The 25,192-nt window shown below is 43.7% G+C and overlaps 4 protein-coding genes across 9 annotated transcripts in view; 2 read left to right on the top strand and 2 right to left on the bottom strand.

Moving 5' to 3' along the window:
* The window catches only part of LOC108719524 (gastrula zinc finger protein XlCGF57.1-like), a 385,853-nt gene that overhangs the window by 185,947 nt on the left and 174,714 nt on the right, over positions 1–25,192 (top strand). The window lies entirely within an intron of this gene.
* The window catches only part of LOC108718440 (gastrula zinc finger protein XlCGF57.1-like), a 111,389-nt gene that overhangs the window by 29,916 nt on the left and 56,281 nt on the right, over positions 1–25,192 (bottom strand). The gene's annotated exons all lie outside the window — the stretch shown is intronic.
* On the top strand, positions 959–5,878 carry LOC121394798 (gastrula zinc finger protein XlCGF26.1-like). 2 transcript variants are annotated; one of them, XM_041566886.1, is made up of 5 exons: positions 975–1,130; positions 2,017–2,130; positions 2,295–2,408; positions 2,905–3,018; positions 4,108–5,878. In XM_041566886.1, the coding sequence occupies exons 1-5, from the start codon at positions 1,031–1,033 to the stop codon at positions 5,697–5,699; spliced, it is 2,034 nt and encodes a 677-aa protein (XP_041422820.1). In that variant the 5' UTR covers positions 975–1,030; the 3' UTR covers positions 5,700–5,878. The 2 variants fall into 2 exon arrangements, with proteins under 2 accessions (XP_041422821.1, XP_041422820.1); XM_041566887.1 differs by lacking the exon at positions 2,017–2,130 and having other exon boundaries at positions 959–1,130.
* Positions 12,551–21,214, bottom strand: jrk.L (Jrk helix-turn-helix protein L homeolog). 4 transcript variants are annotated; one of them, XM_018266771.2, is made up of 6 exons: positions 20,448–21,214; positions 17,285–17,588; positions 16,713–16,826; positions 16,427–16,528; positions 15,215–15,282; positions 12,551–14,739 (listed from the first exon to the last, which is right to left on the bottom strand). In XM_018266771.2, the coding sequence occupies exons 2-6, from the start codon at positions 17,289–17,291 to the stop codon at positions 12,844–12,846; spliced, it is 2,187 nt and encodes a 728-aa protein (XP_018122260.2). In that variant the 5' UTR covers positions 17,292–17,588; positions 20,448–21,214; the 3' UTR covers positions 12,551–12,843. The 4 variants fall into 4 exon arrangements, with proteins under 4 accessions (XP_018122260.2, XP_041422803.1, XP_041422805.1 ...); XM_041566869.1 differs by having other exon boundaries at positions 20,729–21,206; XM_041566871.1 differs by lacking the exons at positions 15,215–15,282; positions 16,713–16,826; positions 17,285–17,588; positions 20,448–21,214.

Raw genomic sequence — 25,192 nt, 5'->3', positions numbered from 1 at the left:
GCACTCACCCCAAATCTCCCCCTAACTGACCTTCAGACTGGGCCCCCTTAGCTCATAACAAGGTTACAGATATATAGAAACATTGGGGTGTCTGCCTGCTATAGTTCCAAGGGGGAAATAGAAAAAAGACAAAAAATTTGTGACGGGCAGTGGGGCAATTTTTTGACCACGTCCACTTTGTGGCCACACCCCCTAATTACCATGTTGATTACAAAATTTGTCAGGAAATGAAAATTTGAACATATTTCTGTGTTTTTTTTAGTTATTACAGTTTTGCTAATGAATGTGAATTGCCCTTTAAGATGTGAGTCTAACTTCTCCCAAGGGACCTCTTATCTTATATTGTTACAATTACCTATTTGCTTCTCTCAAAAATGTTACAAAAGTATCTTATCTGCTGCTGTGGCTGTTCTGGGCTCTCTGCCAAAAGCCAATTAAGTTAGAAACTTTGTATCTATTTCTGGCTGTTCAGTGCAGAGAAAAATGTGACTTTCCAGTACAAACGAGGGGCTGCGGGTTGAGCTGTCAAAAGCGGGACTGTCCCACTAAACACGGGACAGTTGGGAGGTACTGGAAAACTATACTGAAGACCAGTTGAAATGTAGGTCAGTGTCAGAGTAAGAAAAAGGCAAATCAGCCCATGAAGCTAAAGCTGTGAGACTTATAATATACAAATAGATAATATAAATAAATCATCAGACAGAGATGGGGGGAAGAGAGTGCAGGTAACTTGTGTGATACACAGAGACACGTGACTATAGTAACATCCCACAACTACTGAGGGAACACGTGTGTAGCCCAGACTGTTTGTCTCCTCAGTGACACCTGCCCACCAACAACATGGCGCCGGCTCCACTCACTGCCAGGCTTTAAAGAGAAAGGAGCTGCGCTATTGGTCCAGCTTGGTAGGCGGTAAATAAGCAGCATCAATAGGAAGAGACGAAAGTTCCTGTCCTGGGGGTGGAGCTAAAAACAACCCAGCAGCTCTCATACAGCTTTCAAATAGCTGAGATCTCTGAAGGGAACCAATATGGAACAGGCTGGGAATAATGTCCTGCAACTCCCCGCAACTCCCTGTGTCCCTGACATTACTCATCCCCTGTACTCACATCTCCAGCCTCATCTACTGGGTAAGTCATTTTCCCTCCTCCTCCTCCTCCTCCTCCTCCTCCTGTACTGTCTGTGGGACTGGGGCTTAATCCTGCTGCAGGGACTGATAGAGAGGGGAGACTGGGGCTTAATCCTGCTGCAGGGACTGATAGAGAGGGGAGACTGGGGGTTAATCCTGCTGCAGGGACTGATAGAGAGGGGAGACTGGGGCTTAATCCTGCTGCAGGGACTGATAGAGAGGGGAGACTGGGGCTTAATCCTGCTGCAGGGACTGATAGAGAGGGGAGACTGGGGGTTAATCCTGCTGCAGGGACTGATAGAGAGGGGAGACTGGGGGTTAATCCTGCTGCAGGGACTGATAGAGAGGGGAGACTGGGGGTTAATCCTGCTGCAGGGACTGATAGAGAGGGGAGACTGGGGTTAATCCTGCTGCAGGGACTGATAGAGAGGGGAGACTGGGGGTTAATCCTGCTGCAGGGACTGATAGAGAGGGGAGACTGGGGGTTAATCCTGCTGCAGGGACTGATAGAGAGGGGAGACTGGGGGTTAATCCTGCTGCAGGGACTGATAGAGAGGGGAGACTGGGGGTTAATCCTGCTGCAGGGACTGATAGAGAGGGGAGACTGGGGGTTAATCCTGCTGCAGGGACTGATAGAGAGGGGAGACTGGGGGTTAATCCTGCTGCAGGGACTGATAGAGAGGGGAGACTGGGGGTTAATCCTGCTGCAGGGACTGATAGAGAGGGGAGACTGGGGGTTAATCCTGCTGCAGGGACTGATAGAGAGGGGAGACTGTGGGACTGGGGGATAAACTGGTCCCAGTACAACATGTATTTATTGTAGTGATATGAGAGGGGGGATCCCCACAGGCAGCTTTATATGGTGGGTTTGTGTTCCTTGCTGTCAGGTTCTCCAGAGATGGAAACAAGGAGGTTAGAGGGGAAATGGGAGAATGAAGAGCCGGACACTGAGGATCCTCTGGACACAATAAAGAGGGAAATGGATCCCGTTCCTGGGGCCGGTGAGTAACGTTTGTGTAGGACACATGTGGTTACACAGAGCTCAGCTTTGCTGGAGGGACAGGAGGGGTTAAACCCCAGCAGGAGGTTCTGCCCTACAGACATAATTCCCAGTAGAATTCCTTACTCCCAGCTTTACATGACACTGCCCATTACTTACTGGCAGGTTCCCCAGAGGCACAAGCAGAAATGTTACAGATAAAGACAGAGAAAGAAGAACTGGACTGTGGAGATGATCAGAACCCAAAGGAAAGCTCAGCAGTTCCAGTTACTAATGGGGGTAAGTAGCCAGTATTCATTAGTGTTCAGTTATTTACAGGGAGACTTTTCTGTGGTTCCTTACTCCAAGCTTTACTCATCCCTGTCTCTTCCTTACTCCCAGCTTTACTCACCCCTGTCTCTTCCTTACTCCCAGCTTTACTCATCCCTGTCTCTTCCTTACTCCCAGCTTTACTCCTCCCTGTCTCTTCCTTACTCCCAGCTTTACTCCCCCCTGTCTCTTCCTTACTCCCAGCTTTACTCACCCCTGTTTCTTCCTTTCTCCCAGCTTTACTCCCCCGTCTCTTCCTTACTCCCAGCTTTACTCCCCCCTGTCTCTTCCTTTCTCCCAGCTTTACTCACCCCTGTTTCTTCCTTTCTCCCAGCTTTACTCTCCCCTGTCTCTTCCTTACTCCCAGCTTTACTCACCCCTGTCTCTTCCTTACTCCCAGCTTTACTCACCCCTGTCTCTTCCTTACTCCCAGCTTTACTCACCCCTGTCTCTTCCTTACTGGCAGCTTCTCCATTGGCTGAATCAGAAATATTACAGATAAAGATAAAGGAAGAAGAACTAGACCCTGAAGATCATCTTTACCCAATGGAGAGTTTGGCTGTTACACTTACTGATGGGAGTAAGTAGCCAGGGATTCTGTCCATAACACCAGGCTGGATTTTAGGGATGTCACTGCTTGTGCCTTGGAACATACCAGCCCTAGGACAGCAAATAAGCACTCACTGTAACTAGGCTGGGTCCCCTTCGCTCATAACAAGGTTACAGATATATAGAAACATTGGGGTGTCACCCTGCTATAGTTCCAGGGGTACCCAGGGTACAAATAAGCACTCACCCCAAATCTCCCCCTAACTGACCTTCAGACTGGGCCCCTTAGCTCATAACAAGGTTACAGATATATAGAAACATTGGGGTGTCACCCTGCTATAGATCCAGGGGTACCCAGGGTACAAATAAGCACTCACCCCAAATCTCTCCCTAACTGACCTTCAGACTGGGCCCCCTTAGCTCATAACAAGGTTACAGATATATAGAAACATTGGGGTGTCACCCTGCTATAGTTCCAGGGGTACCCAGGGTACAAATAAACACTCACCCCAAATCTCCCCCTAACTGACCTTCAGACTGGGCCCCCTTAGCTCATAACAAGGTTACAGATATATAGAAACATTGGGGTGTCACCCTGCTATAGTTCCAGGGGTACCCAGGGTACAAATAAACACTCACCCAAATCTCCCCCTAACTGACCTTCAGACTGGGCCCCCTTAGCTCATAACAAGGTTACAGATATATAGAAACATTGGGGTGTCACCCTGCTATAATTCCAGGGGTACCCAGGGTACAAATAAGCACTCACCCCAAATCTCCCCCTAACTGACCTTCAGACTGGGCCCCCTTAGCTCATAACAAGGTTACAGATATATAGAAACATTGGGGTGTCACCCTGCTATAGTTCCAGGGGTACCCAGGGCACAAATAAGCACTTTATTTACATTTTGCTTAGTAAATGTTTCAGATTTTGGGTGGGGATGGACCATGAAAGCTTAATTAAATATTTTGTATATAATTTAGTCAAACACAGATCCGGCCTTTACACATTACAGTTCAGTCTAATAGTAAAAGCAAATACACAAGATACAATGGAATATCCAGATATTGTATTTACAGTCCATACTAATATCAGTTGTGATCCTGTTTTCCTTATCAGATGGTTCCACGGACTATACAGTTAAATTGCAAATTTCCAGATCTCCTCAGAGCTCACAAGTAGCAGAAGTCACCAATTTCTCTTGCACGCTGGAACGAGAAGGCCCTGGGCTATTTAAAGGGCCAGTGCAGCAGAAAAGGGAGAGTGATTTGGGGGGTGAGCCTGGCACAAGATACGAGGAGGGCTCAGCAAGGTCTGAAGCACCCGGGTTAACCTGCTGTAAATGTAGAAGCAGCTTCTTGTTGGAGAGAGATGTCCTTGCACACGTCTGTGCCGACCCTACAAAGAACTTTACCAATAACCCAAATAATAAAGACACTGAGGCAAAACCTTTCAGCTGTTTGGAGTCTGAGAAGTGTGTCAGTGTGAGGGTTAAAGCCAATCTAGATCTGCAGGTTCCCATGTGGAAGAAACCATTCATGTGTCCAGTATGTGGGAGAAGTTTCCATCAAAAAAGCCAACTTTTGTGTCACCAGAAGATTCACGCAGGGGGAAGGCCTTTCCGGTGCACACAGTGTGGGAGGAGCTTTGCTCTGAAGGAGCAGCTTCACAAACACCAGAGAGCTCACACGGGGGAGAAACCTTTTGTCTGTACAGAATGTGGGAGACGTTACACCCACAAGAGCAGCCTCCTCACGCACGCCACGAAGCACCGAGGCGACAGACCTTTCTCATGTACAGAATGCGGCAAAAGCTTTTCTGACATCAACAACCTCCTCAGCCACGAGAAAAGTCACACGGAGGAGAAGCATTTTTCATGCGCGGATTGTGGGAAACTTTTCTCTCACAAGAGCAATCTCCAGAAACATAATCGTATTCATTCAAGGGACAGACCTTTCTCATGTACGGAATGCGGGAAGTGCTTCTCTGAAAAGAGCAACCTGCTCAACCACCACAAAATCCACACCGGGGAGAAACCATTCACCTGTTCAGAATGTGGCAAAAGCTTCTCTCAGAAGAGCCACGTTCAAAGTCACCAGAAAATCCACACGGGGGAGAAACCCTTTGTCTGTACAGAATGCGGGAGATGCTTTTCTCATAAGAACAATCTAATGACGCATGAAATGATTCACAAAGGGGAGAAACCCTTCACCTGTACCGAGTGTCAGAAAAGCTTCTCAAACATGCATAAGCTTCGCGTCCACCAAGAAGTTCACTCGGAGGAGAAATCTTTTAAGTGCAAACAATGTGAGAAAAGTTTCTCTCGCAAACACAATCTCCAAAGCCACGAAAGGATTCACACAGGGGAGAAACCATTCACCTGTACAGAGTGTGGGAAGAGCTTCTGTGACAAGAACAACCTTTACAGCCACCAGAAAGTTCACAAAGGGGAGAAACGTTTCACTTGTACAAAATGCGGGAAATGCTTCCTACGGAAGGACACCCTGATGGGTCACCAGATAATTCACACGGGAGAGAAACCCTATACATGCAAGGAATGTGGCAAATGCTTTTCTCGCCAGAACAGCCTTCATCGGCACCGGAGAATTCACACAGAGATGAAACCGACAGAATGTAGGAGAAGGTTTATTGAAGAAAATGAACTTCGTGGCCACCAGAAGGTCACAATGCGGGAGAATGTATTTTCGTGAGCAAAGGTTGACGGAGATTTTCTCAGAGTCACTTTCCCAGCCATCAGGAAGTTTACACAAAATGTATTTCTCACTACATTATATGTAACAATGACTTTATATGTGAGCGGTCCTTGTGCTTACTTGTACATCTTGGCCCCTGCACTGCTGCAAATAAAGCTACAGGGTTGATAAATAAATTATTGGATTAACAGAAAATATGTATCATAATAAAATTAGACAAGTGCATAAATTTGGGCACCCCAACAGAGATATTCCATCAATACTTAGTTACAAATGTAACAGCCTCTAGACGCCTCCTATAGCCTTTGATGAGTGTCTGGATTCTGGATGTGGCTATTTTTGTCCAACAAAATCTCTCCAGTTCAGTTAAATTTGATGGTTGCCGAGCATGGACAGTCTGCTTCAGATCATCCCATAGATTTTCCATGATATTCAAGTCGGGGGACTCCAGAATATTGTACTTGTCCCTCTGCATAAATGTCTTTGTAGATTTCCAAGTGTGTTTAGGGTCATTGTCTTGTTGGAATATCCGACCCCTGCAGCGGAACTTCAACTTTGTGACTGATGCTTGAACATTATCCTGAAGAATTTGTTGATATTGGGTTGAATTCATCCGACCCTCGACTTTAACAAGGGACCCAGTAGTCCCTGAACTAGTCACACAGCCCATGAACTAGCCACACAGCCCCTGAACTAGCCACACAGCCCCACAGCATGATGGAACCTCCACCAAATGTGAGGTTTCAGGTGTTTTTCTTGGAATGCCGTGTTCTTCTTCCGCCATGCAAAGCGCTTTTTGTTATGACCAAATAACTAAATTTTTGTCTCATCAGTCCAAAGCACTTTGTTCCAAAATGCCTGTGTCTTGTCTAAATGAGCTTTTCCATACAACAAGCGAGTGTGTTTGTGTTTGTGTGAGTGCAGAAATTGCTTCTTTCTCATCCCCCTGCCATACACATGTTCTTTGTGCAAATTGTGCTGAATTGTAGAACGATGTACAGATACACCTGCATCTGCAGCAAGATCTTCTTGCAGGTCTTTGGAGATGACCTTTGGGTTGTCTGTAACATTCTCACAATCCTCCGCATATGTCGCTCCTGTATTTTTCTTGACCTGCCAGACCTGGGTTTTACAGCAACTGTGCCTGTGGCCTTCCATTTCCTGATTCCATTCCTAACAGTTGTAACTGACAGTTTAAACCTCTGAGATGCTTTTTGTAGCCTTCCCCCTAAACCCTGATATTGAACAATCTTTGTTTTCAGATCTTTTGAGAGTTGCTTTGAGGATCCCATGCTGTCACTCTTCAGAGGAGAGTCAAACAGAAGCACAACTTGCAATTGGTCATCTTAAATACCTTTCCTTATGATTGGACACACCTGCCTATGAAGTTCAAGGCTTAACCAGCTAATCCAACCAATTTGGTGTTGCCAGTAATCAGTATTAAGCAGTTACATGCATTCAAATTAGCAAAATTACAAAATTCTTTGCACAGACAGTTTTTTAAAATTTGATTTCATTTCATAGAACTGAATACTGCTTCACTAAAATCTTTGTACAGAAAACACCCCAGTACTGTTTCTGGGAAATTAAAAACATAACACTATCTTTTTTGTTGAAATGCAGGCTGAGAGGGGTTGCCAAACTTTTTTTTGACTGTAGTAGTGGTGCCCCGTAGCAGGCACAGACATAAATCATGTTCCTTGGTGGGTCTCACAAAGCACAGATCAAAGGGTAAGTCCATTAGGAATAAATCACCTGCCTTTTTGCACAATCCTCTCTAGGAAATGACACCCCTGTGTGTAAGGGAATCAGATTTTCCTTGGCTGCTCTCTTCCCAGGAACTGCTTCTGGGTAGCTCTCTTTCCCATGGTCAGGAAGGGTGGCATGTAATACAACAGTGAAGCCAGTCAGTTTAACATCTGTGTGTAAAGGGAATCTTTTATTTGGCTGCTCTCTTTCCCCTAGTAGTTGGTCAAGAACCACTCCCCAGTACTTACATAAATCCTTCAATTCTGACTCCTCAGTTCATGGGACCACCTACTACAACTCTGGTACCCAAAATTGTTTCTGATTCTGACTCTACAGCTCTGGTACTAACCCAGGTACTGCTCCTGGGCAGCTCTCTTTCCCATGGTCAGAAGGGGTGGTATGTAAAGCAACCGTGAAACCAGACAGTTTTTCTCAACAAGAGGCTATTTATTAAAATTCAAGTGTGTGAATTTAAGGGTCAGGCCACACAAGCAGATTCGGGGAGCCGCCCCTTGTGAGGCAACTTCGGAAAACGAAGCGTCGCGTATGCCTTCCCCCAGGCGATTTTCATTTTAGCCGACGGAGGGCAGGGGGAAGGTAGTTCAGGGAGATTGTAGCCCAGAGGAAGACCCTTAAGAGTTTTGTTTTTTTTTCAAAAATCATACTTGTAATTTTACCAAACTGGAATGTTTGGTACATTTACTATAAAATGTATTTATTGAAAATTTGAACCTAAAAAAAGCAATTCAATAAAACCATGAAAAAATGTATTAAATTTGTATTCTACTCGTCATTTTCAAAGGGGCTACAAACTGTCCCAAAAAAGTTTGCCTTTTATATCAAGTTTGGACAACACTAATTAGAATTAGTGAGTTTATGTCAAATCAATTTCAATTCTGGTAGAAATTTGAGAATTGATTAATTGGCCCCTACGTGTGAGGGGCATTAACAATTGTCAGGGAAATCTTATTGGAGTCTGTATTTAAGATTTAATCTCTGATTGCTCCCTCTCGATCATATCTGAAACTTTTCAGCCAACTTGTCATCCAGGTTCTTAAAAGAACAGTTCAGTGTGAAAATAAAAACTATGTAAATAAATAGGCTGTGCAAAATAAAAAATGTTTCTAATATACTTAGTAATCTTTATGTAATGTATAAAGGCTGGAGTGAGTGGATGTGTAACATAATAGCCAGAACACTACTTCCTGCTTTTCAGCTCTCTAACTCTGAGTTAGTCAGTGACTATAAGGGGGGGCACATGGGACATAACTGTTCAGTGAGTTTGTAATTGACCCTCAGCATTCAGCTCAGATTCAAAAGCAACAGATATGACCCATGTGGCCCACCCTCAAATCTCTGATTGGTTACTGCCTGGTAGCCAGGGTAACCAGTCAGTGTAAACCAAGAGAGCTGAAAAGCAGGAAGTAGTGTCTGACTGACATGTTATACATCAAATCACTCCAGCCTTTATACATTACATTTTTGCCTAACTAACTATATTAGATACATTTTTTATTTTGCACAACTGTTTTACCCAGATTTTATTTTTACACTGAACAATTCCTTTAACCTCTCACTCTGACCACAGGAAAGAGAGCAACCAAGGAACAGGAAGTACAGAGATTTAACTCTGTACCTGGGTCAGTACTGGTGTGAGATTGGTGTTCCCTACCTGACCAACAAATACAGAGTATCAGAGCTTTATAACAGGTTAAAGGACCTATATAAATAGAAATAACATAAAATAAAAAAAATTGAAAAAAATAACCAATTTTTTTTTAAAAAAAATGCATTAGTATACATAGAAAAAAACCCACCAAGACAAATTAAACTTTAAAATCGCAAAGCCTTTATAAAGAAATAACTTAGCACAATTCAGCTTCTGCTCCTCTTCAGAAAAGGCGACACATCGACGATCCATCGGTCAGCACTCGATTTCTCCTCCCTGGCTATCTCCTATAAGGAAGGCAGGGAGGAGAAATCGTGCACCGCACAATGGATCGCCTGGTCCTTTTCTGAAGAGGAGCGCAAGCGGCGTTTCAGTAAGTTATTTCATAATAAAGACTTTGCGATTTTAAAGTTTAACTTGTATTGGTGTTTTTTTCTCTGATGTATGCCAACAAATTTCTTTACTGGTCCTTTAATAAGTTTCAAATCAAGCAGTGTTTATAAATTATATAGTGGATAATGTAGGTAGTTTTAGGTTAAAGAAAAGTAGGGATGCACCAAATCCACTACTTTGGATTCAGCCAAACCCCCAAATCCTTCGCAAAAGATTCAGTTGAATACCGAACCAAATCCTAATTTCTGTATGCAAATGAGGGGTGGGAAGGGGAAAATATTTTTTTTACTTCCTCGGTTTGTGACATAGTCACGTGATTTCCCTCCTCGCCCCTAATTTGCATATGCGGATTTGGTTCTGCCTAGCAGAAGGATTTGCCCAAATCCTGCTGAAAAAGGCCAAATTCTGAACCGAATCCTGTATTCGGTGAATCCCTAAAAAAAAAAAAAAACAGTTTCCAATGATGATTGCATTGAATGGGTGTCCCTCATGTGATGATACGTGGAGACACAGGAGGAGTGTCAATGTATTTGCTAAGAAATCCATTTCTTTTGCAGTCTCTGGTCTGTAATAATTAAATACTCCCTTCCTAACTTTTGTGTTGGTCATTTTTATTCATGCCCATTGGCAGTGGTTTTCCACCCTGTTTGGGGGCGGCTACAAAAGTTCAAACATGGCGGCCAGGGCGGAAGTAGGTTTTTTTATATTTGGTAATGTCCAGTCCGTTCACATGGCAGGGGGGGATTAACCAATTGTTGCCACTTCCAAACAGAAGAACATAAGAGAAGCCTCTCTCTTTCTTTCTCCCGACACCTTCCTCCACTACTTCATGGTCTCAAACTGACCAGCAGGAGGCGCTGTTGTAACAGAATTCATTCATAATAACAGTACCTGTAACTTTTGATATCTTGGAATTTAAAAAAAAACTGTAGATTGCAGGAGTTCTTAGAATAGCACTCTCACCACTTTTATACTTATTTTAAAGGCTAGCTTAGCCTTTAAAGAAAAGGCAGTATTTGGCTTTGTACTGTGTTTTTAATTAAAAAAAAAAAGCAGCCAATGGTATGAAACGTGTTAGGAGTTTAGGGAGCACTGAGATACCTCTGTTCATTTGGTATGGGATTTAGGCACCAACAAATGTTTCAGATGTCACGATGTTTAGCACTTGTCTATGTTCAGTCTATTCAGGCTCGAGGACAGAGTATACAGGTGTATCTAGCAGCTCCCTCCTTAGTATTTGCTTTAATTGACTGTTGAGACTGAAGTTCCTCCATGTTTGACCCTTGTAAGGAAGGAAATTTGATTACAAGGAGTCCATCAGGCAGGGGAGGCATTTCCAGGGTTTCTATATTTTATACGTATGTTTTTAAAGCACGACAGTAACAACATCTACTGTAAGAGAGACCATTAAAAAAGCTTCTGAGGAAGTGGCGAGACACCACGAAACGCGTCAAGTATGGGGTATATGTCACAGCTATGAGGTCTCATGTTTTTAACTATACCCAATAAATTAAGATTTTATGAACTCAGCTGCCGAATGCTCCGCAATTCTGTTCTATGTTCATATGATATTGGCGTGTTGCGTGGAAGCACAAGTGTTCGCTGAATCAAACGTGCAGGTGAGGGGGGAGTGCTCCCACTTGATGTTCCTTTAATGCTTCTACAAAGAATAATAGAATAAGGTCTTTTCTGCTAACAAATGGGGAGGGGCAAAATGTCCAGAAATACCCTGTGCCCCATTGCCCCGGCATATTCAATGTTATGGAGCCATTCAGGTAAAGGGTAATTCCTGCTTTGTCCCAATTGGGTTCTGTAGATTAGCAGAATATATTAAACACTGTCCTCAGGCAAAAGTAACAGGTTTTATTCTGACAACACTATCCATATTTATGTGTAGGACTAAGTAGTAAGTAACTAAACCCTGTACTGCAAACCTAACCTATGAATTTAGTGGTACATATTTTCAGTAAAATAAGAAAAGAAATATGATTATACTGAACTCATGCTTTCAATATAAACACCCACTTTATCATTATTAGGCCCATGGCACATACAGGGCGTTTTGAGGCTACAAGAAGTGGAGATGAAAATACCTGTCTGTGCAAAAGGCCTAAGAACAGTAGGATTCAGACACATTATGGTTCAAGTACCGTCCTTTTTGGTCCACGAGGAAGTCAGTTGCGCATCTCCCCATGAATACAGAGCAATGGAAACACTGTGGTTTGTAGTTTTGTTATAGTTCCAAAGTATCTAGAATGGTACATGGGTAACTCTCCCCCTAACTGGCCTTCAGACTGGGCCCCCTTAGCTCATAACAAGGTTACAGATATATAGAAACATTGGGGTGTCACCCTGCTATAGTTCCAGGGGTACCAGGGTACAAATAAGCACTCACCCCAAATCTCCCCCTAACTGACCTTCAGACTGGGCCCCCTTAGCTCATAACAAGGTTACAGATATATAGAAACATTGGGGTGTCACCCTGCTATAGTTCCAGGGGTACCCAGGGTACAAATAAGCACTCACCCCAAATCTCCCCCTAACTAACCTTCAGACTGGACCCCCTTAGCTCATAACAAGGTTACAGATATATAGAAACATTGGGGTGTCACCCTGCTATAGTTCCAGGGGTACCCAGGGTACAAATAAGCACTCACCCCAAATCTCCCCCTAACTGACCTTCAGACTGGGCCCCCTTAGCTCATAACAAGGTTACAGATATATAGAAACATTGGGGTGTCACCCTGCTATAGTTCCAGGGGTACCCAGGGTACAAATAAACACTCACCCCAAATCTTCCCCTAACTAACCTTCAGACTGGACCCCCTTAGCTCATAACAAGGTTACAGATATATAGAAACATTGGGGTGTCACCCTGCTATAGTTCCAGGGGTACCCAGGGTACAAATAAACACACACCCCAAATCTCCTCCTAACTGGCCTTCAGACTGGGGCCCCTTAGCTCATAACAAGGTTACAGATATATAGAAACATTGGGGTGTCACCCTGCTATAGTTCCAGGGGTACCCAGGGTACAAATAAACACTCACCCCAAATCTCCCCCTAACTGGCCTTCAGACTGGGCCCCCTTAGCTCATAACAAGGTTACAGATATATAGAAACATTGGGGTAACAGTCACCCTGCTATAGTTCCAGGGTACATTACTCTGCTACTCTCTTGCCCATACATTGCTCTGGGAATGTTAGGGGAACCCTAGCGCTGAGTGCTTTGGGGAAAATAAATAACTGCCTAATGAAGCCATAATTAATAACTGTGCTGAGTATTGGGCAATGCTGAGAATGGTTGAACACTTGATACAGCAGCTCCGTTCAGCAGTTCTCATCACCCGAAGGCTGGGGGTCAGGGCAAGAAGTGCTATTTGGAAACATTTGTGTCCATGCCGTTTCATATAACTTTTCCTGCAGGAGTTGTTCTTTGATTCTATAGACTGACATTATTTGCTGTTCGGATATGAAGCTCCTCTGCTCCATGCCACCAATGAGTTCTTCAGCGAGGCTGATCATTCTGTCAATGGACATTTTCTCTTTCGTGGCGGCTGCTGGCTCATCGCCATCACTCTCTTCATCTGAACTTTCATTCATTTCTCCATCCACCAACTGCAGAGCGACTGGAGAATCAGTGTCAATATTAAAACTCTCTTCCATCACCTCCTCGTCCATGAGCTGGGCTTCTGGGCACGACAGGCTTCTAGCGTAGTTCATCAGTTCTGAGACTAGCTGGGATTCCCGTAGTTCAGTAAAACCAAGAAAATCACATTCCTCCCCTGGGTTATCCCAGACAAACGTCGAAGGGCACAGGTTACGCCAGCCATGAATCAACGCTTGTTTATCGACTTTATCCCACGCCAAGGCAGCAGTCCAAATGGCATCCTTGATATTGACGTTGGCCTGGAACTGAGCTGCCTTCTTGCCCTTACTGCACGCCGTCAGCATTCGCTGCAGGAATTCGCTCTTATAATGTGACTTGAATAAGCGCAGAATTCCTTGGTCCAAGGGCTGGATGAAGGACGTACAGTCAGGGGGCAAACACACAGCAAACACATTATCTTTGACCAGGAATTCTGGTTTGGGGTTTGTGGGACAATGATCTAAAATTAACATGATCTTGGCATCGCAACTAAGTCCCACGGACATACAGTGAGCCCTCGCCTCAGGGACAAAATGGTTTTCAAACCAGTCCTGGAAGATTTCTCTGGAAATCCCTGCCTGTTTATTGGCCGTATAAGTAACAGGAAAAACACGCACCCCTTTAAACGCACGTGGGTTTCTACTCCTGCCGACGATTAGCAGCCGTGTTTTGTGCGTCCCTGCTGCGTTAGAACAAGCGAGCACAGTTAGCCGTTCTTTTGGCTCGTCCAACCCACTTGGTGCGGACCCCTGAGCTGTAGCCACCAACTTCTGTGGCAGATGCCTCCAAAATAGGGAGGTTTTTGCTGCGTTGTAAACCTGCTCCGCTGATAGGTGCTCGTCGCTCACCAGTTTATTCAGCTTCTTTACAAAAGTGTCGGCTACATTATACTCCTCCGAGGTTTTCTCTCCATTTATAGACAAGATTCCGAGCCCGTTCCTTTTCTTGAATTTGCCGTACCAACCTGACGAATACTCGCACGGTGTCGAGATGTTCAGCAAGACGTGGAATTTTTTAGCCTGGGCCATGATAAGGGACCGAGAAAGGGGGAAGTTTTCCTTCCGACGCTGCCGGATCCATTCCATGAGCACCTTGTCCACAGAAACGTTCTTTGCTTGGTGCAGGGTTTTCCTATCGGCCATTAAATCGGGGGCATCGCTGTTACTGTAGAATGTCAGCAGTTTGTCTTTTTGCTTCTTCAGGTCGTAGATGGTGGAGGTACCAATCCCATATTTGTCACACAGAGACTTCACGGAGGCGCCATTCTCTAGGTCCTGGAGCAACGTCACTTTGTCCTTTATGCTCAGTGACACGCGCTTACGTTTGGCGTCCGGGGGAATTCCTGGAGAACCGTCTGTCATACTGAAGAATGAATGCGGAAACTGCACAGGAGTGTGCAAGCTGCACGGGTGGTTTATATTGTATTCCATAAGCGGCTGAGCGGGTAAATACTGGAAACTGTCTGCAGGCGTGCAGGGAGAGCAAGGAATGTCGGGGGCAGTCCTGCAGGCCAGTGGGGGGACTGGGATATCTGGGAACATTCCTGGAAAGCCAAGGGAAGGGCTGCAGCTTTTGGCCTGGGGGAGGAAAAAAAGCATTTATTTAAAGGTTCTGATTTTTATGATGTCGTTTTTATTTCTAAATGACACTGTTTACCCTGCAAATAATTCACTGTACAATATAAAATGTCATTCCTGAACCAGCAAGTGTATTTAGTTGTAATATTGGTGTGTAGGTGCATCTCAGCTCATTTTGCCTGGTCATGTGATTTCAGAAAGAGCCAGCACTTTAGGATGGAACTGCTTTCTGGCAGGCTGTTGTTTCTCCTACTCAATGTAACTGAATGTGTCTCAGTGGGACCTGGATTTTACTATTGAGAGCTGTTCTTAGATCTACCAGGCAGCTGTTATCTTGTGTTAGGGAGCTGCTATCTGGTTACCTTCCAATTGTTTCTTTGTCTTTCACAAAACTTTAGTGTATTGATGTAGCCGTCTGGAGGTTCCAGTAACACAATGTCCATCTGATACTGCCCAGCCTTAAGGAAACACTCACCAGCAGTGATAGATGTTGCGGTGGCCTTTTTTTTCTTCCTGCCCTTGGAGTGTTTGAGGGAGTCCTGACTATAAAAATAAAAAAATAGTCAGTCTTGTATAAGGGTTTGGATTAACTGAGGAATCTCCCCTGGTTAAGTAAATCCATTATTTCTCCAATACTCACACAGGCACAGAGCTCTGGCTTGCTTTCCTTTCGGCTATTGGGCTGTTCTCTTACCCAGATTAATACCTACCCAGAGTTTAGATTCTTTGTACTTTTCTGTGCTGTTCTATTTTCCATTGTCAGGTGGAGGCTGAGCTTTGTTGTTTTAGAAAGTTAAAATAGGTAATTGTAGCTTTGGCCATTGGGTGGGCCCTTACTTAACCACACAGATTTTTTATTTGCCTTTTCATTAGGGTACAAGCCCTATCTCTCTTCCATGGCAATGTGATAACAGACTGGAAGAAAGAAACCCACAGCTCTGTACTGGCATATTTATTGGAGGAACATGGGGTATGGATGTCCTAGGTCTGACACAAATAAACCCATGTAAAGTGACATTAGCTCTAAACGAAGCAGTGTGTCTATATGAATCTGTTCATTTTGCCAGGTCACTAAACTAGTAGATATTTGCACCAAAATTTACAGTCTGTTCTTGACCAAGACACAAGCAGTGAGACCCCTAAATTCCAACCCAGTGTTACTGACCCACAGACACAAGCAGTGAGACCCCTAAATTCCAACCCAGTGTTACTGACCCACAGACACAAGCAGTGAGACCCCTAAACTCCAGTGTTACTGACCCACAGACACAAGCAGTGAGACCCCTAAACTGCAGTGTTACTGATCCACAGACACAAGCAGTGAGACCCCTAAACTGCAGTGTTACTGACCCACAGACACAAGCAGTGAGACCCCTAAACTCCAGTGTTACTGATCCACAGACACAAGCAGTGAGACCCCTAAACTCCAGTGTTACTGACCCACAGACACAAGCAGTGAGACCCCTAAACTCCAGTGTTACTGACCCACAGACACAAGCAGTGAGACCCCTAAACTCCAGTGTTACTGACCCACAGACACAAGCAGTGAGACCCCTAAACTCCAGTGTTACTGACCCACAGACACAAGCAGTGAGACCCCTAAACTCCAGTGTTACTGACCCACAGACACAAGCAGTGAGACCCCTAAACTCCAGCCCAGTGTTACTGACCCACAGACACTACTTACCCCTATCAGCAAGCTGAATGACTGAATTTTCTGTTGGGTTTAGAAAATCTTCAGGATCCATTTCTTCTTTTATCTCTATCTGTAATATTTCTGGCTCATCCTCTGGGAGATAGACCAGCAAGGAAGAGATAGGTGTGGTTTAAATGTCAGCTAAAAATAACATCTTTAATGATATTCCCCAAATATTCTCACTTACTTTTATAAATTCCCTCCTTCTATTCTTAAAGATATACAATGCAACAGAAAAGACCACTATATGGCAATTTAATAAAGAACTGGTACTCACCGTCCTCAGAAACGGGATCCATTTCCAACTTTGTTATGGGCAGAGGATCCTCAGTGTCCGGCTCTTCATTCTCCAGTTTCCCCTCTAACCTCCTTGTTTCCATCTCTGGAGAACCTGATAGAAAGGAACACAAACCCACCAAAAAAATCAATATAAGTGCATTAGAGTTTATGCCACTTTTTATACATTTACTTTGATTTTTTCTATTTTTTTGTTTTCTGTTCTTTCAAATTGCTCAGCTTTAATTTCCTTGTTGTTCCCCCTGAAATTTCTGATTATTCTTTCTTCTGTTGCTCACCCCTTCCCTTTCCCATACTTTTTCTTTCAATATTCCCTTTCTTTCCAACCTTATAGTCTCCTGTGCAGGATTCAAACATTGCTAGCCCCTAAAAATGAAAGTCCTAAAAAGGAAAGCCCTCTCTAGAGCACAGAAAATAATCAGTATGAGGTTCAGCATTGTAGCCTTGTCCTCCTCTATCCCTATTCACTGCTCCCTGCAGTACAGACAATCGCTCAAACTACTGGGCAAGTTATAAATACAAAGTGCAATTAATAATGACAGCCACACTTACATTCCATAAGATCTCCAGTCCAATCAGATCAGGGCAGCCAGTCGTTATCTTCTTCCTCCCAAAGAGCAGGAAATGTCTCTGGGAGTTTAGGGGTTAAATAGAGTTGTACAGGGGCCCTTGAAACAACCCCACGTGTTAATACCCTCCTTAGGTTTTATACCCTCAGGGAGATGATATATTCTAGCCCCTCCTATAGTGGATATCATATACACAGGGAGAGCCCCCTCATCATTCCAGTATAATCTGCCACCAGCCAATCTACTCGGCAGACAAAACGAATGTTCAGGCTCAATTCCAGGATTTCCTGAGAACAAAGAAACACAGAGTGAGATTCTTCACAATGTTTCAGATTCATCTCATGAGGGAAGAGAAGGACTGAGGAGCAGGGGCGTTATAGTTGTGCAACGCATATAAACTAAAGTCACTTTGATTGAATTACTTGAAGAAACATTATGGGCCTTTCCAATTGCTACAAGTTGTAGGATGTAGAAGGATTCTGCTGTTTAAGGGAATAGTAGAGATATTATTGTTAAGGTTTAACCTTCAGCCCAGTGGGATCTGTAGCTTTTGTCTAATTCCACGTTATGTTTTATCACTTATTTATTTGGTATGTTTTGGTGCAGGAATTGATTCTCCTTTGCATGTCAGGATGGAAGCACTTTAGCCCCAGTGTTTGGAACATTTGAAATGAAGCAGTGTCTGGTGTATGAACAGAGGGACAAATCTCCTTTCCTTCAGGGCAACTAATCCCCCCAAACAGCCTCCCCTGCCTCCCGCCAGATATAATAAAAATCGTCGGTGGGAGTGATTCATTTTCAGAAGTTTCCTCATCAGGCAACCTCGGAAAATGAATCGGTCCAAGCGCGTTCCCGTTGGCAATTTTCATTCTAGCAGGCGGAAGGCAGTTTGTGGAGATTAGTCGCCCGAAGAAGAGGAGATTTGTCGATGGGCAACTTATCTCCCCAAATCTGTGCTCTGACCCAAAAGGGGAACTCTGGGTTCTGGCAAAAATCTCCCAAACTCCTATTTAGATTAAAAAACCTTTTACTCAAAAGGAATGCAATGTTGTTCCAAATTCCTTCCTAACATTTACTTAGCCCTTATCCCCTCCAACTCCTGTTATAGAAGTGTAAAGTAGTGTAAAGTAGTCAGCATCTTGACATCATCGCGCTCAGGAAAAAAGCAGAACCGTAACCCCCCCGATAACCTCCTTTTCATCCCACCCCTCAGTGTTATTTCAGAGATCCTTGGGCAGTGAGATTGATTAAAGGGATACTGTCATGGGAAAAAATGTTTTTTTCAAAACACATCAGTTAATAGTGCTGCTCCAGCAGAATTCTGCACTGAAATCCATTTCTCAAAAGAGCAAACAGAATTTTTTTATATTCAATTTTGAAATCTGACATGGGGCTAGAGATTTTGTCAATTTCCCAGCTGCCCCTGGTCATGTGACTTGTGCCTGCACTTTAGGAGAGAAATGCTTTCTGGCAGGCTGCTGTTTTTCCTTCTCAATGTAACTGAATGTGTCTCAGTGGGACCTGGATTTTACTATTGAGTGCTGTTCTTAGATCTACCAGGCAGCTGTTATCTTGTGTTAGGGAGCTGTTATCTGGTTACCTTCCCATTGTTCTGTTGTTTGGCTTCTGGGGGGAGGGGGTTATATCACTTCGACTTGCAGTACAGCAGTAAAGAGTGACTGAAGTTTATCAGAGCAAAAAGATGATATTCAAAGATTAAGTGGTGGGGATTTTTGGAAGCTTAATATTATTTTCCATATTACGGTCACTATTGAAGATTTTTATCAGAAACCTGGAGTTCCCCTTTAATAAAAACTGGAATGACTGTTGTGCTGCTCTCCTTGGATAAGAGTAACATTCAGGGGTAAGAGTAACATTCAGGGGTAAGAGTAACATTCAGGGGTAAGAGTAACATTCAGGGGTAAGAGTAACATTCAGGGGTAAGAGTAACATTCAGGGGTAAGAGTAACATTCAGGGGTAAGAGTAACATTCAGGGGTAAGAGCAACATTCAGGGGTAAGAGCAACATTCAGGGGTAAGAGCAACATTCAGGGATACTTGTTGCAGTAATGGACTGAGTGGGTCGGAAACAGAGTGGGTAGTGGATGGGACTTTTCTGTATGGGGGGGGGATTTAGTTCTTCTACAGCATCAGGCACGAGACACGTCCCCAGTTCTACAGACTCTGCTGCTTCATTTTATTTCTAACTGATCACTGCCCTTTGGAAATACCTCCCTTTTCTACAGACGCTGCGGAAAGGACTGTGATAGGGAACCAGGCAGGTTGTGAGTCAGTGGGAGGCGCTGGTTTAGGACATTTAGGTGTAAAGCTGAAGGGACACTCCCGGGAAGAACAAGGAGGATTCTAGTTTAAAGGAGAAGGAAAGGCTAAAAGTAAGTCAGCTTTATCAAAAAGGTCTATATAAATACACCAGTAACCCCTCAAAGTAATGCTGCTCTGAGTCCTCTGTCAAAAGAAACATCACATTTCTTTCCTTCTATTGTGTACTCATGGGCTTCTGTATCAGACTAACTGTTTTCAGCTTAAACCTCCAGGGCTAGGGCTTGAGCATGCTCAGTTTGTTCCTCTTTCCCTCCTCCCCTCCCTGCTGTATTCTGAGCCCAGAGCTATGAGTGAGCAGGGAAACTCAGGCAGGAAGTGATGTCACAACAAGCTAATATGGCAGCTGCTATCCTAAACAAACAGAGAGCTTCTAGAGCTGTTTACGGTTTATGGTAAAGCATTCTGCAGAATAAATATAGTGTTATAGCTTGTACTATTGTGGCTAATCTACTGACAATAAACTGCTTTGGCAGCTTTCCTTCTCCTTTAAGCAGTTTGGGGTCGTTTTCTACTGTAGAACAAATCTGTCCCAGTGCAACTACAAGTGAGAATGAGAATTGTCTAAGGAAACAGAAGCTGGTTGCTATGGGTTACTGCCCTGGTGCAAACTTGCTCAGTGTAACAACCAAATGGACCTGCACTTCTGATGCACCTCATGTACTTCTGATACCCTCCCCATGCAGTAACCACGCCCACGCGTAATAACCACGCCTCCATGCAGTAACCACGCCCCCACGCAAGGCACAAGACTGAATAGAAAGGAACACGGGCCCCTGGCAGTGCAGGGAGGAGGACAAGCCCACCTATGTCTGCTGATGGTCTCTATTAGCTCATCCCCGCTGTATACGCGAGAAACAAACACTGTACGACATCGTCACACGTCTCTAGAGACCACCGGCTACTCCTGTCCCAGCGATGCTCGAGAGACCCGGGGAGAGTCCCAAGCGCACAGGCGGCTCCGAGCTCAGTTGGGAACGTGACGAGGACACAATTGTCCGACTAATACCGGACCCAGCAGCGAATAAACAGCGCCAGAGGGAGCCGCAAACCGAGGCGAGCGAACAAAGAACTCGGCGCTCCTCACCTATACCGCTTATCTCGCAGAGCTTTGGCAGTCGCGGAAATATGACGCCCTTCCGGCTTCCCATGATTCCTTGCAAGTAAATACTCGCGCCAGTGAAGCTTCCGGTGCCACAAGCTGCGCTATAATGAGTAGAATGTTTGTGTGGTGCTGGGTCTGCGCCTCTCGCCTCATGAGACCCGTCAAATGTGTCTCAAATGTGAATACAACTTCCGCTGCTACAGGAATCAGACGGGCGAGACCGAGGGGGGAGGAGTGAACAAGAGAACAATAATAGCAGCCAAGTAAAGGGGCAACAACATCTGACCACGCCCATTTCATGACCACGCCCCCTAATTACTATGTCCACCTTGGCAGGTTATGGAGGTTCGAGCAAATCTGTGGAGATTTTATTCGTTTTGCTACTGAGGGTGAATTGCCCTTTAAAGCGGAGGTTCAAGTTGACTTTCAGCTTGTTATAAAATGGCCTATTCGAATAAACAAGTCAATCAGCCTTTATTGTCTTCCTACTTTTTTCAGCTTTCAAATGGGGGTCACTGACCCCGTCTAAAAAACAAATGCTCTGTAAGGCTACAAATGTATTGTTATTGCTACTTTTTATTACTCCTCTTTCTATTCAGGTCTCTCCTATTCATATTCCAGTCTCTTATTCAAATCAGTACATGGTTGCTAGGGGAATTTGGACCCTAGCAACCAGATAGCTGAAATTACAAAGCTGCTGAATAAAAAGCTAAATAACCCAAAAACCACAAATAATAAAACAATAAAACCAATTGCAAATTATCTCAGAATATCCCTCTCTACTATTTCCAATGTTTTAATCACATCATTGTGATCTTGATTGCATTTTTTCCCCCCTAAAAAAGATCATGATAATTTAATTGAGCCATTGGAATTTAAAATTTCTCCTTTAAAGGAGACAAAGCATAACCAAAATCCTGCTTAGTCTTGTAGGCAATAATGAATAATATGGGGCTGTATTATAATATACAATAATTTGGGGCTGTATAATAATATACAATAATTTGGGGCTGTATAATAATATACAATAATTTGGGGCTGTATAATAATATACAATAATATGGGGCTGTATAATAATATACAATAATATGGTGCTGTATAATAATATACAATAATATGGGGCTGTATAATTTTATACAATAATTTGGTGTTGTATAATAATATACAATAATTTTGGGCTGTATAATAATATACAATAATATGGGGCTGTATAATAATATACAATCATTTGGTGCTGTATAATAATATACAATCATTTGGTGCTGTATAATAATATACAATAATTTGGTGCTGTATAATAATATACAATAATTTGGTGCTGTATAATAATATACAATAATTTGGTGCTGTATAATAATATACAATAATATGGGGCTGTATAATAATATACAATAATTTGGGGCTGTATAATAATATACAATAATATGGGGCTGTATAATAATATACAATAATATGGGGCTGTATAATAATATACAATAATATGGGGCTGGATTCATGGTCTGTGTTTGTAATGAGGGGTGGGCGTGTCCTAACAGTCCCTGCCAGAAGCACAGTAGGAGGGGGACAGCCAATCACAGCCCTGCAGTAACACACGCAAAGTCACATGACTTGGGGCAGCTGGGAAATTGACAATATGTCTAGCCCCATATCAGATTTCAAAATTGAATATAAAAAAATCTGTTTGCTCTTTTGAGAAATGGATTTCATGACAGTATCCCTTTAAATCTGGAATATAAATACATTGTAGGAAACACTATGGGGCAAATTTACTAAAGGGTGAAGTGACTAACGCTAGCGAAAATTCTCCAGCATGACGCCATTTCGGTACTTTGCCGATTTACTAACGGTCGCCGGCGTAACTTCGTTAGCGAAGGAGATAAACTCTAGCAGTACTTCGCTCACCTAACGCCTGGCGAATTTGCACTCTGGCGAATGGACGTTACTACGCAATTTCACTAAGATGCGGATTTTACTGAACGTTACCTCTTGCGCCAGACTTGCCTTCGCCACCTCAGACCAGGGAAGTGCAATAGAGTAGATAGGACTTCCAAAAAGAACCTTAAATCTTTCAAAGTCCACCAATTGACTCCGAAGGAGGTCCCCCATAGGCTAAAACAGCAATTTGGCAGGTTTTAGATGGTGAATGGTCGAAGTCGAATTTTTAAAGAGACAGTACATGATAAATTTCGATTTATCCACTGGGGGTGCAAAGGAGAGTCTCACACAATCACATAGAGCAGTAACATGGCAACTGTCAGTTATATATTAGACTGCTCAGCATTCCTGGGCTCCTGGTTGTCCTGAGGTGGCTCCTGAGGGCTCAGTTGGTCTCTCTGCATTAGAAACCCTCACAGTGGGTGGGGAGAGGGATAATTGGGAACTGGTTGCAGCCCCCCAATGAGCAAGAAGGATCAAATGAAAGTTTACATTAGAATTGGGAGCTTTCAGGACTAGTGGTGAGACAATCTGTCCTGTTTCATTTTGCCAGTGGCGGAACTACCGGGGGAGCAGGGGGTGCGACCGGGCCAGGACCCACACCCCCTCAGGGCCCCCCGGCAGTCGTGCGCCACTAACAAATGCGGCCGTACAGAGGGGGCGGGGCCCGGCTGCGCGTCACGCACCAGGGCCCGCCCCCCTCTAGGATCTACTGCATTTTGCCTAAAAATTCGGAAAAGTACACGAAAATGCCAAAAAATGACGAAACACATTAACGTCTATGGGAGACATTTTTATAGTAAAATACATTCGACTGTATGGGCAACTTTTTTGTCTATTGCGTCTCTTTTTTGTTTCAAAAAAACGGACTGAAACTGAACTTTTTAGCAACGTTCCACAAAACTCAGAAATTTGCTGCAAAACCCTCCCAGGCGCAAAAGTTTGCTCATCGCCAGACCTCAGACGCTTGTTTATATGTCAGATGTAAAAATAAAATATAGAACTTTTTAACCTGAACCTTGGATTGTACGGAGCTCTGGAGTGCGCTGCTGCTGCTGTAACGATTGGTGACTGAAAATACCGTTCTCTCTTGGCGACAGACTCAGACGGCTGCATCCGGGTCAGGGATCGATTCTGTAAGCGATGAAAATCAGTTAATGTGCATTATTTAAGGCTTTCATTCGAGAGGAAACTGCTCCAGGTTTTAAGCAAAGGGTTCGGGGCAGTGAGCACCCGAACCAACAAACGTAACCGGTGAGCAGTTAAAGGGATATGTTAAACGTATCCTTCCGGTGCCGGTATTATTGGGTTATTTAAACACAACCCCTCTAGGACCATAGAAATACTGTTTGATACTCATCACTAATTTGGTGTGGCCACACGAGCAGATTCGGGGAGATTAGTTGCCCCAGCGACAAATCTCCTCTTCTTCGGGGCGACAATCTCCCTGATCTGTCTTCCCCCTGCCCCTCCTCCGGCGAAAATGAAAATCGCATATGCCAAAGACACATATATAGAGACACATATCCAGAGACACATACTGTATCTAGAGACATCTAGAGAGACATATCCAGAGACACATATCCAGAGACACATACTGTATCTAGAGACATCTAGAGAGACATATCCAGAGACACATATATAGAGACACATATCCAGAGACACATACTGTATCTAGAGACATCTAGAGAGACATATCCAGAGACACATATCCAGAGACACATACTGTATCTAGAGACATCTAGAGAGACATATCCAGAGACACATATATAGAGACACATATCCAGAGACACATACTGTATCTAGAGACATCTAGAGAGACATATCCAGAGACACATATATAGAGACACATATCAAGAGACACATACTGTATCTAGAGAGACATATCCAGAGACACATATATAGAGACACATATCCAGAGACACATACTGTATCTAGAGACATCTAGAGAGACATATCCAGAGACACATATATAGAGACACATATCCAGAGACACATACTGTATCTAGAGAGACATCTAGAGAGACATATCCAGAGACACATATATAGAGGCACATATCCAGACATACTGTATCTAGAGACATATCCAAAAACACATATCCAGAGACACATATCTAAATACACATATATAGAGCCACATATCCAGAGACACATATATAGAGACACATATCCAGAGACACATACTGTATCTAGAGATATCTAGAGAGACATATCCAGAGACACATATATAGAGACACATACTGTATCTAGAGACATCTAGAGAGACATATCCAGAGACACTTATATAGAGGCACATATCCAGAGACACATACTGTATCTAGAGACATCTAGAGAGACATATCCAGAGACACATATATAGAAACACATATCAAGAGACACATACTGTATCTAGAGAGACATCTAGAGAGACATATCCAGAGACACATATATAGAGGCACATATCCAGACATACTGTATCTAGAGACATATCCAAAAACACATATCCAGAGACACATATCCAAATACACATAC

This window comes from Xenopus laevis, chromosome 6L, assembly GCF_017654675.1.
Source record: "Xenopus laevis strain J_2021 chromosome 6L, Xenopus_laevis_v10.1, whole genome shotgun sequence".
Lineage (NCBI taxonomy): Eukaryota > Metazoa > Chordata > Amphibia > Anura > Pipidae > Xenopus > Xenopus laevis.
The sequence above is the reverse complement of the archived record's forward strand: the minus strand, read 5'-3'. Positions and strand labels throughout refer to the sequence as shown.

What these genes read in the sequence shown, in the direction of transcription:
- jrk.L (XM_018266771.2), bottom strand. An exon ending in GGATCCCGTTTCTGAGGACG is followed by an intron (nt 16,529 to 16,712) that starts GTGAGTACCAGT and finishes TCTATCTCCCAG; the next exon opens with AGGATGAGCCAGAAATATTA. An exon ending in CGCAACATCTATCACTGCTG is followed by an intron (nt 14,740 to 15,214) that starts GTGAGTGTTTCC and finishes TTCCTCCCCCAG; the next exon opens with GCCAAAAGCTGCAGCCCTTC.
- LOC121394798 (XM_041566886.1), top strand. Translation starts at nt 1,031, where the DNA reads ATGGAACAGGCTGGGAATAATGTCCTGCAACTCCCCGCAACTCCCTGT. An exon ending in GGATCCCGTTCCTGGGGCCG is followed by an intron (nt 2,131 to 2,294) that starts GTGAGTAACGTT and finishes ACTTACTGGCAG; the next exon opens with GTTCCCCAGAGGCACAAGCA. An exon ending in TGTTACACTTACTGATGGGA is followed by an intron (nt 3,019 to 4,107) that starts GTAAGTAGCCAG and finishes TTTCCTTATCAG; the next exon opens with ATGGTTCCACGGACTATACA.